The sequence below is a fragment of the Brachionichthys hirsutus genome, chromosome 2 (genome assembly GCF_040956055.1).
Source record: "Brachionichthys hirsutus isolate HB-005 chromosome 2, CSIRO-AGI_Bhir_v1, whole genome shotgun sequence".
NCBI classification, from domain to species: domain Eukaryota; kingdom Metazoa; phylum Chordata; class Actinopteri; order Lophiiformes; family Brachionichthyidae; genus Brachionichthys; species Brachionichthys hirsutus.
Window position 1 is genome coordinate 16,343,812 of NC_090898.1, and position 14,885 is coordinate 16,358,696.

At 46.1% G+C, this 14,885-nt stretch overlaps 1 protein-coding gene across 2 annotated transcripts; it reads right to left on the minus strand.

The window, feature by feature from the left end:
• Nucleotides 1-9,668: 9,668 nt before the first annotated feature.
• sypa (synaptophysin a) lies at nt 9,669-13,549 on the minus strand. 2 transcript variants are annotated; one of them, XM_068743751.1, is made up of 7 exons: nt 13,532-13,549; nt 11,605-11,670; nt 10,914-11,038; nt 10,604-10,802; nt 10,317-10,508; nt 9,926-10,141; nt 9,669-9,725 (listed from the first exon to the last, which is right to left on the minus strand). In XM_068743751.1, the coding sequence occupies exons 1-7, from the start codon at nt 13,547-13,549 to the stop codon at nt 9,669-9,671; spliced, it is 873 nt and encodes a 290-aa protein (XP_068599852.1). The 2 variants fall into 2 exon arrangements, with proteins under 2 accessions (XP_068599852.1, XP_068599845.1); XM_068743744.1 differs by having other exon boundaries at nt 9,669-9,734.
• Between the last annotated feature and the right edge of the window lie 1,336 nt (nt 13,550-14,885).

Below are 14,885 nucleotides of genomic sequence, written 5' to 3' on the forward strand. Positions count from 1 at the left end.
TGTGTTTCTCCGTTCCTAACCAGGCAGATAGGGATCAACATCAGTCCTGTCGGCGTGCGCAGAAACGTTTCCCAACCGGTACTATTGTGCAGCACTATAATATATATATATATATATAGATATATAAGAAAGACATAAAGTATACAGATCTGTGTGTTGTTGTTGTTAAAGTCTAGACTTAAAACCCTGTATGTACGTGTCTGTGAATAAATGTTTCATGTGGATGAACGGAATGAGTCAAAGTTGTAACAGTAAAACAGCCTGAGACCTCATGGGATCACTGCACGGCTGGACGGTCTGGAACCTCACGGTGTCAACGCAAGACCGTCACTGGGGAAGACTTTGTGAACTCATTCATGAAGGTTAGTGGTGATCAGACTGGAGGGTCTAAAACGATATGCAACTCTGTGTTAGGACGCCGAGCGAGAAGCCGGAGCAAACAAAGGTTTGCTCTAGAAGATTGCATCTCGGGAGTTGCACTTCGCCCCATTAGGGGGATTCTCTCTGAGTTACGTCACGTGTGGAATTCTATATAGCAGGAAAGGTATTTAAGATAGAATAAGTAAACGCTGAAGAATAAATAACCTTTCTACTAAACCAAAATTAGAAAAGAGGAATTTACCCATCTGCACCTCCACTCGGGAGGGGCATGAATAAAAAAGTAGCGCCCCACCGTTGTTGTCCGCCCACGTAACCAAAGTCAAACCCAGACTAAATGCAAGAGAGAGAGGTGTTTAGACAAAGAGCCAACTACAGTAAAATATGACAAACAAAGCCAAAATCTGATGAAGTTATTGATGACTTCAGAGCAGGACTAGAACAGTGCCCTTTATGATGTTAATAATGAATGAGCTCCGTCTCAAAAACAAAACCTTTAACCCAGAAATCAGCCACTGGCTGATGAAGCATTCTGTCACCTTGCTAAACTTAACTCTGTCTGAATTTATTACACGGGCAAAACATGAAGAGAGAGTAGCGTGAAACAAATAACGAGAAGTCTAATGATATGTTTTTGATGGTAAAGAGGAAGTGTTTTAGCGAGACAGAGAGGTCGGGGTGCCAGAGGAGGGGGTGGAAGGAAAGTGTGAGATAGGACACTGGGCGCATTACTGCAGGGCGCCAAGTAAAGGAAAACACACGATTCAGCATGTCTAGGTAGGAAAGAACAAGTAGATAATCATGGAGTGAAGGACAGATAGGGAAAATAAATCTAATTTTTTTTTTTTAAAAGGTACATGCACTACCAGGTCATTGATAGCAATGACATCGACTAGGACATTCACGTCTGCCTAAATCTGTCTTCATATGGGCAGCAATATTGCCGTGGGCGTTGCCACGCCTCAAGAGGAGGGATGGTGGCACAGATGTCTTTGTGCCTTTAATCATTATAATAATAAAAAAAAAAAAAAAATTGTATTCTGTTGGAAGCCATTACTCCTGTGAGTGTTATGAGTGCTATTCTTCTACTGTTTGCTTCCTTCGCTTTAACATGTCTCAGGTCTATGTTACAAAAGATGATAGCATGCTAAGCTCAGAGGTTCAAGTTGATTGATGTAATATGATATAATACAATATGCAGGAACTAATTGTTTTCCTTTGCTCCACAAACTGCTCCACTGTGCTGGAGTTTGGCCCCCGCGGGTCACTCTGTTCCAGCCACTGGGGGTTGGGTGCCTCCTCCCACCGTCCACGACCAGAAGACATCAATCACCATCACCATCAGACCAGAGGTCCCCGTCCACCTCAGGGTGCACTCCACTGAGGGTCCAATGCCCCCCCCACCAGCCCACACTGCTCACTCGAGCATGATATGTGGGGCTAACGACAGACTGACCGATTGAATGCACCACGTCAAACATGCTAAGAAGAAGGAAGAAGAAGAAAAAGACTTTCCTCCAAAGAGCATGCAACGCTCGATGTCTCAAGGCAGCGTGCCTCCCGAGAGGACGTCCCGTGGGAGACATCGTCACGAATGAGAAAGAGAACATGCTCTCATGCTGTGGAGGAACGATGACCAGGCGGATGCTTCAATTGTGAACAGAGGGGACGCTGGATGAGGGAGTGACCGGAACCACTGAGGGACGGAGGCCAGATAAGGGGTGATCAACAGCGGTGTCGTGGATGAGGGGGCGGGGGTCCCTCCTTCTCTGTGGCTGGCTCAGATTGACTGACTGACGGATCGCCCTCCGGACCATGTGAGATGCAAACACACAAAAACAAACACGGTCAACTGATGTTTAAACTTAATGATGCAAAGAGATATGAGCTCAAACAGCAGCCATACACGTTAAAACACAAAGCTTATGAACAGCATCCTGTTGTTCTGTTATTGATGAATGGGATTCAGGTTTTATGTGTTCCGTATTTTCACGACCTTATGGCGCACCTGCTGATTCGCCGCAGTCTCATTAACAGCTGATTTTTCGGTATTTCAAACATACAAAGGGCGCGCGGCTCAAAAGGCGCCGGCATGATAGGTGCGCAAAATAAAGCAGGAGCAAAACTGAGCTTGGTACTCACATCTTTCAACGTCATCAATCAAACTAGCATAATAGTGCGCGTTTTAAGAAATAGAGCCGGAGCAAAACAGAGTCATTAATCAACCCCATCAAAGTCCATTGATTCATTAATGCTGGATTCTCTCCCCGCTGCTCTATTCCCGTGATCTGCTTCGGGACCGGCAGCCACTTCCGTCAACACGCCATAATAGTTTACTGTGGTGGAGCGCGTCGCGTATCACTCCGCCAGGCGCCTGACTGAGTCCGCCTTACAACAACAAATAGGCCGCGCGGACCAATGGACGCGCTGCACATTTTGAAAAAAAATCTAAGACTTTTAGGTGCGTCCTATGGGTGTGAAAATACGGTAATTGATTCTGAGGCTGTGACACACAAGCCTCTATCTAGGCCTGTTAAAGGGACACAGACTATTGAGGATACATGTTTTAGATTATCACAGAGTTTTTGATTTCTTCTTTATGTTCTGATAATTTTTGCTTGGTCAAGATTTCATGACGCCTTCTTTGAAATTACTCTTCTTTTGTGATTCCAATGGCATTGCCATTCCGCGCGTGCGCCATGATGTACGTGTATAACTGATCACTGCACAACAATGGGGATTTTTTAATGGACTCGATGAAACAGCAGGTTTCATCAACTCATGATGTAGTGACATCACATTTATTGCATTCTACAGCTTATGTTCCTGAGCAGAGATGAAGCCTTTGAAAATACATTCCTTAAAGAGACTCTATTATGACCATTGATTGTTTTTAATTGTGTATGCCTGACTCCTCAGCGACCTGTATTTGCAAGGAATCTGAATTTGGGGGCCCGCGCTGGGCGCCCTTGGGGACGATTGGTCCGCCCCTGACGAGAATGGTGTCTCCCATTCTGAAGGATCTCAAAGCACCGTCTTTGTTTGATGTTTATTGTTTCCTGTTTGTTCATCCTTTCTCAATTTCACAAGTGCATTAATTGGTTACTTTTACTTTTGCACAGAGAAGAGATTCAGTTGACTCATGGGTTGGACCATGTGTCAAAGGGGAGGAGATGTTGCTATTCTCAGCCTCATTGGTTCCAAAAAACAAAAAGAATATATATACACAAAAATATGATTTTGATGTGTGTTTAATTTTGATTGCATGACATAATGTTGGACGGACGCGTCCAATGACTTTTCCATTGACTTTTCAATTGACTTTTCCATTAACGTGCTCGTCTACCTCAGAGACGTTGTCAGCATCTGATGATGGACTTGGTGGAACGCTCACCTTGCTTTCGAATTTGGTTGAAGCACAAAGAAACAAAGTGCTTCAGCGATGGAGAAGATGATTTTCTCTGACAATGGTTCAATAATGATTCGTGTGTTGCTAACAAAATACTTTCAGAACTCAGTGACAGACTCAAGTTGGAAATGAAGACACACTGCAGTTACCAGACGCATTCTGGTGGCGCTGCAGAATGAAACAACCCCACACTCTGAAAGCCAGATGAACGAAATTATCCTGGATTAAATGTTTACCTTCTAACCCTAACCCACAGCATAATCTGTCGTCAACAAGTGAGGTGTTGGTTGGACGACCTCCAGACACTGGACTGGTTCCTTTGGCCAAGCACACTGTGTGATGATGCACTGACCCAATACTGCATAAATCTGACACAGGTACTGAGAGACCAAAGAGAGGTCGTGTCATCTAGCAGCAGCAGCAGCAGCAGATGCACCTGCCCGAACAGCGGACCCAGAGACTTTGTGCGGGTAAAGAACACCCAACGCGTCCTGGGAACACCAACGGTGGCAGGATTCCTTCCGAGTTCAGCTGATGACCCACACGGCTGAAAAGGTCGCCGAAGGAGCAACTGGGATGCACGCCACCCACTGCAGGTGCTACCACAACTAACAACGGTGTCCGGTGCAACGTGTGAGTAACCCTCGCACTCAAAAGATCACACCTCCGATCCCGAGTGACACTGCGCAGATGCAGAACCCCGCTGGATGACAAGTAACATTGTTAGAAAACATTTTTAGCTGCTCCAGCAGTGCGTGCTAGTAACCACCTGCTGTAGGCCATAGATGAGCGCCACCATAGTCTAATAGAAGAACCTGTCAGTCGACTCCTCAACACACACTCCTGACCGAAGAAGCTGTGCCAGAAGAAAAGGGTGATTGGTGAATAAAAACGCATCACTCCACCGACCCCTCAACACACACTCCTGATCAAAGAAAAGAGTGATTGGTGAATAAAAACGCATCACTCCACCGACCCCTCAACACACACTCCTGATCAAAGAAAAGAGTGATTGGTGAATGAAAACGCATCACTCCACCGTGCACCAACCTCAGACTGTCGCTACCCCTCGGGGTCCCTTTGATTTGAGTTCCCTTGTGAAGCGGGTGATCTCAGCTTTTGTAGTGTGGCGGCTAAAGCAGTCTCACCTACCGTACGGGGCAACCAGCCCTATATGCCACACCCTTCGCCTACATGAATGCCTTGAATGCTGTAAATGAAACCTTTTCTCCAGCCAAAGTTCTGACCCACAAACGCTTATCTGTACTTACAAAAGCCACAATCACAGGTTTTGGAGTAACATTGGACAAAACACACTTAGCTCATTGTAATGACATTGGGGATGACACGTATTGCTTTCCACTTTGTGTTCACTTGACAGGAACTGGTAACACTCCCATTGCATCAGTAGACAGTAAACATTGCAACTGCCAACTAACGTCACTGCCATATGTACACCTGTCGCAGTTTCAGATCATACTTACATTGTCACAGCCGTAGTACATCCCAACCTGCCTACACCTAGGACCAAGCGCTTTGTTACCTTTGAAGAACATGATCCGATCTGGGGTAGCAATGTCCCCTACCAACACAGGTATTGGTCTCCAGGAGACCGAGTTACGCATGCTTTCTTCCCAAACATAGGGGTAGGAAAACTTGGCCTTCGACTTGGAACCATAGATTACAGATTCCAATGTTTCGTCAATGCTTCCATTATCATGAGAGAAGCTCAGAATAATGTTATTACCGCCCTACAAACAAGAATGGCTGTTGATTTGGCCTTAGCCCCACAAGAGGTGTTTATGCTATGATTGGTGAACACTGTTGCACATATATTCCCAACGAACCAAACTATTGTAGACGTAATGCACACCATGAAAAACGTAAGGGACACTATGTCACGGGAAGACAAAGTTGAAGGAGGCTGGTTAGACTGGTTGTTCTCAGGGTCATGGCATCAGGTTCTCCTTAAAATGTTAGGCCCTTTCATTGCCATAGTATTGATTTTTTATTTCTCTGCGTTCTCTGTTCATGTTGTGTAATCCCCATGTCCAAGAGGTTAATCTCACGAATGTTTGTTGCCCAGATGTATCAGTATAACCTCCTCCAAGTGGATGACTATGATGCTGTTGCGCCTGACGTACACGCAGACACTGATGTTTAACTGTCTCTGTCTTTTCCTTAAAACTTCAGATTTGGTCCATTGTCAGACCATGAGGTTCTTGCTACCAAGCGGTAGGGGAGTTGTGGAATTTTTCCTTATTGGAAGGTTTTCGCCACATCCTGATGATGGACAAACTGTTGTTGATTTGTTAATGAAGTGTTTACGGAAAGCCATTTGGTTGTATTCACGGATGTCTTCCAAATCCACAACAGGGGGGAAATGTGAAGTTGCTTAAACAGATCGTTCCATATATTTGTGTATTTCTCAGAACATCTGTGTATAATCCTCTTTAATGCTCAAACCCCCCCTGTGTCGTTTTTCTTCTGCCATGTGACTAACTGCTGAGTTAGTGACAATCGGAGATCTGTTATATGCTGACTAGACTGAAGAAGGGAACGCTTCGTATTGTTTCGAAGAGCTATCTGCCCAAGGTTGGAGTCTTCATGTCTGGGTGATTTGCGCACGTACACATCTTGTCTGCAGCCTGAGTGGAGACAAAGCACTCCATTGTGTATTCCTGATCTTCAGTAGCCTATGTTTGTCAAATCATTCTTCGCCTGGTGCTTATCAATAACACACCAATCAGTAGGAGTTAGGACAGAGCCACTCTGTTCTTCTTGACCTTACTCACGCTTATAAAAACTGTGTGTTGACCAAGAAAGGGCGGAGTGTGTTGGTGAAGCCGAACGAAGCTAACTACTTGCGTCTCTCCATCCCTCCCAGCTGACAGCTGTCCTTAATAAATCTAATAATCTACAGTTTTGCCTCGTTTCGTCTCTTCGGTGCAAGGCCTCTTTGGGTTTATTCATTTTAGACCCAACACTGAAGGGTGACTCAGCACTCTGAATGGTGACTCAGCACTCTGAAGGGTGACTCAGCACTCTGAAGGGTGACTCAGCACTCTGAATGGTGACTCAGCACTCTGAAGGGTGACTCAGCACTCTGAATGGTGACTCAGCACTCTGAAGGGTGACTCAGCACTCTGAAGGGTGACTCAGCACTCTGAATGGTGACTCAGCACTCTGAAGGGTGAGTCAGCAGTGATGATGAACTTGTTGATGAAATGATCAATCAAAGTTATGGGAATCTGGACAAAAATGATAAAGATATAAAAATAAAAATAAAGAATTTAGAATATTTTATATTTTAGTTTTAATTCATTGAAATTGTTTGAAAATAATCTGGATTAGATTATTGTATCACAAACCAAGTGTTAACGTATAACATGTTAAATGTTTTATGTTTGCTGACTGAAACGATCTTTTCACGTCACAGATAGAGATCTTGTTAATGTACACAGGATATTGATCCTCACACACACACACAAACGCAGATTAATGGGCGGTTGGAGGAGACAGATTGTGCCCTGCACAGCCCTGTTGCTATGGGTTACCGTCTCCTGTTGCTATGGTGACAGGGTTTGAAATGAAATGGCCTGTTTACTCTCCTACTGGCTGTTTCTTTTCTGATTAACAATAAATGATCAATAACTAAAACATTATAGTCGACTTAAACGCACACACCGTGACGTTGAGAAACCTGCACAAGGTAAACCGCCACTACTTAATTCTGCATCATCAGGTTACCGTGACGATAAACAAAGGCATCCTTTCGCGTTCTCTCTCTCTCTCCCCATGCGTCCTTAGTCTCTCGTCCTACCTGGGTCGTGTACAGGAGAGCGAAGCCGAGCAGCACGAGGACAACGGGCGCCATGACGGAACACACTGGACCCTCTGCAGCGCCTCCTCTGATACGGGCGAGGAGGGAGGAGCCATGACGACAGAGGGGAGGGAAGAGGGAGCGGTGAGAGGACGAGGAGAGGAGGGAGGAGTCGCAACATGGAGGAAGGAGGGAGCGGTGAGAGGAAGAGGAGAGAATATCAACGAAATGGAGGTGAAGAAGAGGATGAGGAGAGACGGATTTTTCTGTGCTTGTTTATTCACCCATTGGTTTCTTCATTCATTTATTCATCCATTCATTCCTTCACTCGTTCAAGAAAAGAAACGAAGCGACTGACTCGAGTTTTATTGAAACTTAACACTGAGTAAACACGACTGGGGGGGGGGGGGTCTCCATAGCAACAAATCGCATACATCATCACTATCATCATTATCACTGTCAACACGGTTGCCATGGTAACTGATGCTGCTGAGTAGAAGATCACACAGGAAGTTACATCACAAAGGCAGTGAGGAGAGTCACAAAGAACAACAGAGCGAGGAAGAGGAGGGAGAGAAAGAAGTGGGGAAGAGGAGCGGAAGCGAGGATGAGGAGGAGGGAAATGTGTAGAATAAAAAGGACAAGAAGATAGAAGAAGAGAAGGAAGAAGAATCAGAAATAATGAGGAAATGACGATAAAAAGAGAATTTAAAAAGAGCGGAAAAGCAGGAAGAAAAAGATGGAGGAAAAGAAAAAAGGTTCAGAGAAAAGAAAAAGACGAGAAAGAGTCACGTAGAGGAGAGAGAGGCTGAGAAGAGAATGATGTGAAGAAGCGTAGACGCACAGTCACACCTGTACTGGAGAACAGGAAGTAGAAATACCAGGTACAACACGAGCAGAAAGCACATCACCATGCCGACAAAGGTAGCTACGCTAAAAACACCGTCACTGTCCGAAAAGAAAAGGAGAGAAGAAGAAGCTGCTTTTTCTTGTTTTGTTGTTTAGAACTAGACGTTTCCAGAAAAGCAGGCTGCATCTGATTGGCTGAGAAAAAGCAAAAATAAAATAAAAAGCAGCACGTTGGCAAACATCTGTCTGAGGCCTTTTGATCTTAGCTATCCGAATTTAATACGACATGCTAGCCTGGTGCAACGACGCTAACGCGAGGGCACGTTAGCGTGGCGGCGGACATGTCGGCGGCGGTTAGCATAAATTATCTCAGTTAGCTAGTGTTAGCTAATCCATTATTTAGCGTAGCTAGCATGGTGCCGCAAACTATTCAGTAAAATCTCTATTTTCAATAATTGAACAAACCGCATCGCTGACGGACCTCGGTCCGACTGAGTCGAGACCCCAGATGTGATTGTCCAGACAGATGTTTGCGCGGCCTGCTGATAGGCAGAGCCGGAATGTAATCCAACAGACCATAATGACCAGGAACCGTTTTGCACCGAGTCCAGGCTGGGTTCACCTGGCGGTTCTGATCCAGGTTGATTCCGATTCGAGTCAGTGGGAACCCAGCCTGAAGAGCTTCATGATTGGCTGGTGGGGATGTGGGGGCGGGGCATGTCAGAGATAAGTAAACATTTCAGTCTATATTATGCTCGATATCTATACAACACAAACAGTTTGGTACTTGAATATTTCTCATCAACGTTGTTTCGCTTCTTATTGTTCCGTTTCGTGAATTTATAATTTAGAACTCTTTTTATCATTTACACATAGATCGATTATAGTCAACATCTAAACCCGCCTCTTCCCTCACGCCAGCCTTTAACTTCGCAGACAGGAGCGTTGCATTGTGGGTAGGTTGCAGGCGACCCACGGTTGGTTCACTCCGACGCTTTCTGTGAAGGGAACACAAACACGACGTGTTCAGGTCTCCGATGATCCGGATCCGTCCGTTGATCCCAGTCCGGTGGGAACCAGTTTAAACTGGTTTAGCTTCTATGGTCAGACGCCCAGAACTGTTTGACTCTCAACATGAGACGCAGTGAGACCAATCAGAGACCGTCCCCTGGGCCCACTTCCTGTATGACTCACCTGCTTCCTGTGAGCTCACATTTGATTGGCGAAGGAGGTGGGCGCCCCCTGCTGGCCATAGCCCTGACCGTACTGTGCATCCTGGAAGGAATCCAACAGTGCATTGCAGTACCCTGAGTGGATGTACTACAGTAATAGCACTCTGTGTACTACACTATTTATATATAATAACACATATTCATAAATAAATAATTGATTAATATAAATGTAATGTATTATAACTTTGTAGCTGTTGAGATGGCGAAGCTAACTGTCTGTTATCAGGCGGTCACCTGGTTGTATCCTTGCTGGCTGTAGTCGGGTTGGTACCCCCCCTGGTTACTGGCGTAAGGGTCTTGCTCGTACGCCCCCTGCTGGCCGTAGGCATCTGGTGCAGCGGGTTTCTCCTGAGGAGGCGGAGCCCGCATGAAGGGAGCGATGATGCCCGTCTCTTTAAAGACAAACCAGAGGTTCCCCAGCCACAGGATCAGGTTAATGAAGCCGAAAGCCTGGGGGGGAGGGGGAGGAGGAGGAGGAGGAGGAAGAGGAGGTTGGAGGGAAGATTCAGTTCCATGATTATTATTAGAGGAGTAAGTGTTGGCACAGCGTGTCCGGTCCGACGGCGTCAGTTTAAGGAGCACGTTCCGATTGGCTGACCCGGCAGGTCATCGACCTCGGCCTCACCACGGAGGTGTTGAGCCCGGACATCACCGGGTCGTGGACTTCGCGGCAGCGTTTCGGGTCGGTCTGGCAGGCGGAGATCATGGTGAGGACTTTGTCCGGGTCGGTCGCCGTCTTCACGTCGGACAGGCCTTTGGCCCAGGCCGCCGAACTCACCAACCACATGAAGGCAAACGCTCCGGTCACGCCCAGGTCCTACGAGACGCACGCACGCACACGCACACACACACACACACGCGGAATGTAACAACGCCATACCCCAGCCGCCGCTGACGGAGGCTCTCACGTACGATCAGGGGACCCTTGTTGTTCTCCTTGTACTTCTCAAAAAAGAAAACGTAGACGCAAAGAGCAGCCGTGGCGTAGAGGAAGGCGAAAACGCCGATGGTGACGAAGAACTCGGCCGAGGAGGAGTAGTCGCCGACCAGGAAGATCCGCTCGGTGCTCCCGCTCTTACAGGAGGGGGCGTCGAAATACTCCTGGTGGAGTCTGGGTGAGGAAGAGGAAGGGGGGCGTGTGACGACGGTGCAGCAGAGCAACATGCTATCGTAGCAGCTAGCCTGCTTCATCCACCGCCGCCATCGCGTCGGTCGTCCTGACCTGAACGGATACTCGAACTCCACCTCGATGCTCAGGTCGCTGTCGGTCCGGTTCTTGCACTCCACCGCCATCCGGAACATCCCAGAATAACTGCCGCAGGTGGAGAAGGCAAAGATGGCGAAGAGCTGTGGGAGGAGCAACGACACACGAGTCACCTGACGACGGGCGTAAAAGACGCCGGTGTGAAAACGCCATCAGAGGACGATCTGTCGGTCTCTGTGGGTGTGGCTTCAAACGCACCACTGGCATGAATCCATCACGCACGCACGCTCGCACGCACACACACACACACACACACACACGCACGCGGCGCCAAACTGGGATTGGACAGGAAATCTGAGGGACCATCTGCTCACTGATTTTTAAACACAACATATCCACCAATAATCAATCAGCCTTTTCAGCCAATCACAATCCGTCTAAATGTTGTCACGGAACTTTCTTATTATTATTAAAATGTTTTACACACAAATACAACTAAAAATACACACGAGTGCAGTTCAGCCCACAGAATACACAAATCTTAAATCCTAGAAAGCGTTTTAAAAAGCAGGTTTTTAAATAGTCCGGCGGGTTAAAACAAGATGGCCGCTCCAGATTTCAGACGGAACGGAAGATTCAGTTCATTAATGGAACACTTAAATCCATCCTGAGTAAGTGACCCGACGAAGCACGGGTTTGATGGACTCACCCACTCTAAGATCTTGATGAAGCCCAGAGGAACCTTCAGGACCCTGAACTGACCCTGGGCCACCAGCTGGAACACAGAAGGACATTTATTCACGCCGGATCCGACCGGATCCAGATCCAGATCCGGATCCGGATCCAGATCTCTGGCCGAGAGGAAAACGCTTCAGGCGCAGTGTAAAACACAGAATTATCAATAACAAAGTGAAAAGGCGAGTTTAGGAAAGCAACACGAGCACATTTAACACACGAAGACCACTTCAGGTGCGTTCAGGGCCAGTCGGACAAACCGGTTTTTATCAGTCGGACAGAACAGAAGAGCTCCTCTTCTTAAACGTCGCAGATTGTTTCCTCGTGACTTCACGTTGCAGCACAAGTTTCTGATCGGTTATTACAATGAGGCTGTTGATCAATATCACATACCAGCCCCCCCCCCCCCCACACACACACACACACACACACAACCCCCCCACAAAATCATGATTGACTAAATGAGTGGTGACATCATCAGTCGAGTGGAGAGGAGCTGATAGCTCACATCATGTTGAAATGCTGCTGCTAGCGATGCTAACCCGGATGCTAGCAGACGTACACCTCCTGCTCAGCGTGTTTTATTCAAACTAAAACTTTATCAACAAGCAGCACAATCACGATTGGCGCGTGGATTGTTCCGCCCAGACCAATATGACGTCTGCAGGATGTTCCAGATCGCCGTGATTTATTATCTATCAGATAAGCAGACGCTTCAAACTGATCAATATGTCGTCTCAGATTCAGCCGGTTGTTTTCCTTCCATCCTTCCATCCATCCATCTATCCTTCCATCCATCCATCCTTCCATCCATCCATCCATCCATCCATCCATCCATCCATCCAGACTCAACAAATGTTGGATGGAAAAATCCCAAACGCGTCATTAATCATACAAATAAGACAAAAACACAATAAAATATACATGATACACAAATGCGCAGTATATGAAGTAATCTCAAAGCTAAAGTACTGTAGTACCGCCAGCCTCTGAATGATTACTTCACCCAGACTTTATTAGAGTCCCGTGATGAGGGCCGGCCAATCAGGGGCCTGATGGTCCAGGTGCGACCGGCCAATCAGGGGCCTGATGCTCCAGGTGCGACCGGCCAATCAGGGGCCTGACGGTCCAGGTGCGACCGGCCAATCAGGGGCCTGATGGTCAAGGTGCGACGACATCCTGGTTTGACCTCAAAGTAGTTTTTAGAATCCCGACGCTGATGACGTCATTAAATATTAAAACAAAAACTGGAACGTCACAGATGGAATAAATACACAAACAACTATTGGAGGAATTTCTGATGTCCCTTTCCAGCAGCAACCAGAGGAGGAGGAAGAGGAAGAGGAAGAGGAAGAGGAGGAGGAAGAGGAAGAGGAAGAGGAAAGGCCAAATGAAAACGGGTTTTAAACAGAGAAAAGGAGAATAAAAGCGAGATCATCGCGCGCGCGCACACACACACACACTCCTGATGATTTGTGTTTTCTCCTGCAGGCAGCTCGCAGGGCAGAGGAAGCCCACAAACAGCGCCGCTGCTCCCGGAGTAGCAGTCACGCAGCCCCCCCCACATCCACCAGCACGATCCAGGTGGATCAATATAATCATTATTACTGATTATCGATCAGGTTTTCCACCGTGAGCCGCATAAAACGAGATGAATTCCGGTTATTGATCAGATGAAACGTCAAACTTCCCGTTAAAACGGCCATTCGGGCTGGAACAGAAACGACGAGGCCCGATCCGGGATGCCTCACCGGGAGACAGACGCGCATCCTCCGCGGGCCGCCCCGACGCACGACACGAACGCACCTGAACACCGCGTACCGGACACGGGGCGAGGAAGAGGATGGAGACGAGGATGAAGAGGAGATCGACAAATCAAATCTAAACGAGAATGATCGTACCTGATTAGCGACGTCCATCCTGCCGAGAGGAGAGAGGAGAGAGCGATGGAGGAGGAGGAGGAAGAGGAGGAGGGGGGCGGGGGAGGAGGCCGCGTCATCATTTATTTATTTCATTAGGATTTATATTGAGCGCCTGAATAAAAAGAACCGCAGAGATAAAGCTAACAAATAATTATAATAAATAAATAAGGATTTTAAACAATCACAGAAATCCATATAAAAAAAATAAAAGTCATCAATCAATAAGTCAGAATCTCAGATCCATTTAAAGTTTTACGTTTCAGCTGCAAGCCCTCCAATCAATCAATTAGAACATAATAAATATTTACCATTGTGATATTTTTTCTGTCATTTGAACAAATCCAGTGACCTAAATAAATTCCTGTAAATTAAAATAAGGAATCCTAGAAAACTAAATGTCAGCGTGTAATCCTGAACGCACGACGCTAATCAATAAAATAGTATAAAATCTATATTAGTAGTTTTTATTGTTTACTTGATGTCATGAGGTTTTCCTGCATTCTCTTGAGCGCTCCATGCTAACTAGCGTCTAGCTGGCTAAAGACATTAGCACTTTATTTCAAAAGTATATTATGCAATATTAAAAAAACATTTGAGGTTTCAAATTACATGAAGTATACGCTATAGTGTCACGAATTCTGTAGTTTCTTAGCAAGTTATTTGTAGTTGCTAGTATTAGCTGATGGTGAACTTGTTTTCAAAAGTAAAATATATTTGGGCTCATTTGAAGACAGAAGAAATTAAATATTCCTGAAAGAATAAAACAGCAGTTTTTTTTTGTAGTCTTTATTTGAGCCCTTGACTTCTGGGAAAAGGTTGAAACTATGAGAAGAAAAGCTAAAAATGAAAAGATGGAAGACAAAAAACATTACCATTAAAAATATGAAATAGATTTACAGAGTTTTAACAACAATTTTTTCAGTTTCAGTTTTTCAACTGAATGAGAATAAAAAAGATGAGATAAACGTCGTTGCTGCTCTCGGAGCCTGATGAGGACCTTAAACATCATTAAAAACTTGACGGCAGATCAGCGCCGCCAGGATCCCACGAACAACCGCTGAAAACGTTATTTTCATGAGCCTAAACCTGCAGACTCTGAACTACAAACATGGCGGTCACTGTCAAACTGCATTAGCACTGTTTTTCACGGCAGATGCTAGCACGCCAGTGAAATTATATAGCCAAGGTGACTTATTTTGCTACATTGTCAGCTAGCTCACTGCTTCTGTTTGACTTTCAATTGGAGCTAACATGCTAGATTAGCTGCGGCTAACGCTTAATTAGCCCTAGCACAATGCTAAGTCTTTAGCTCATGAACAGCAGCTATGATGAC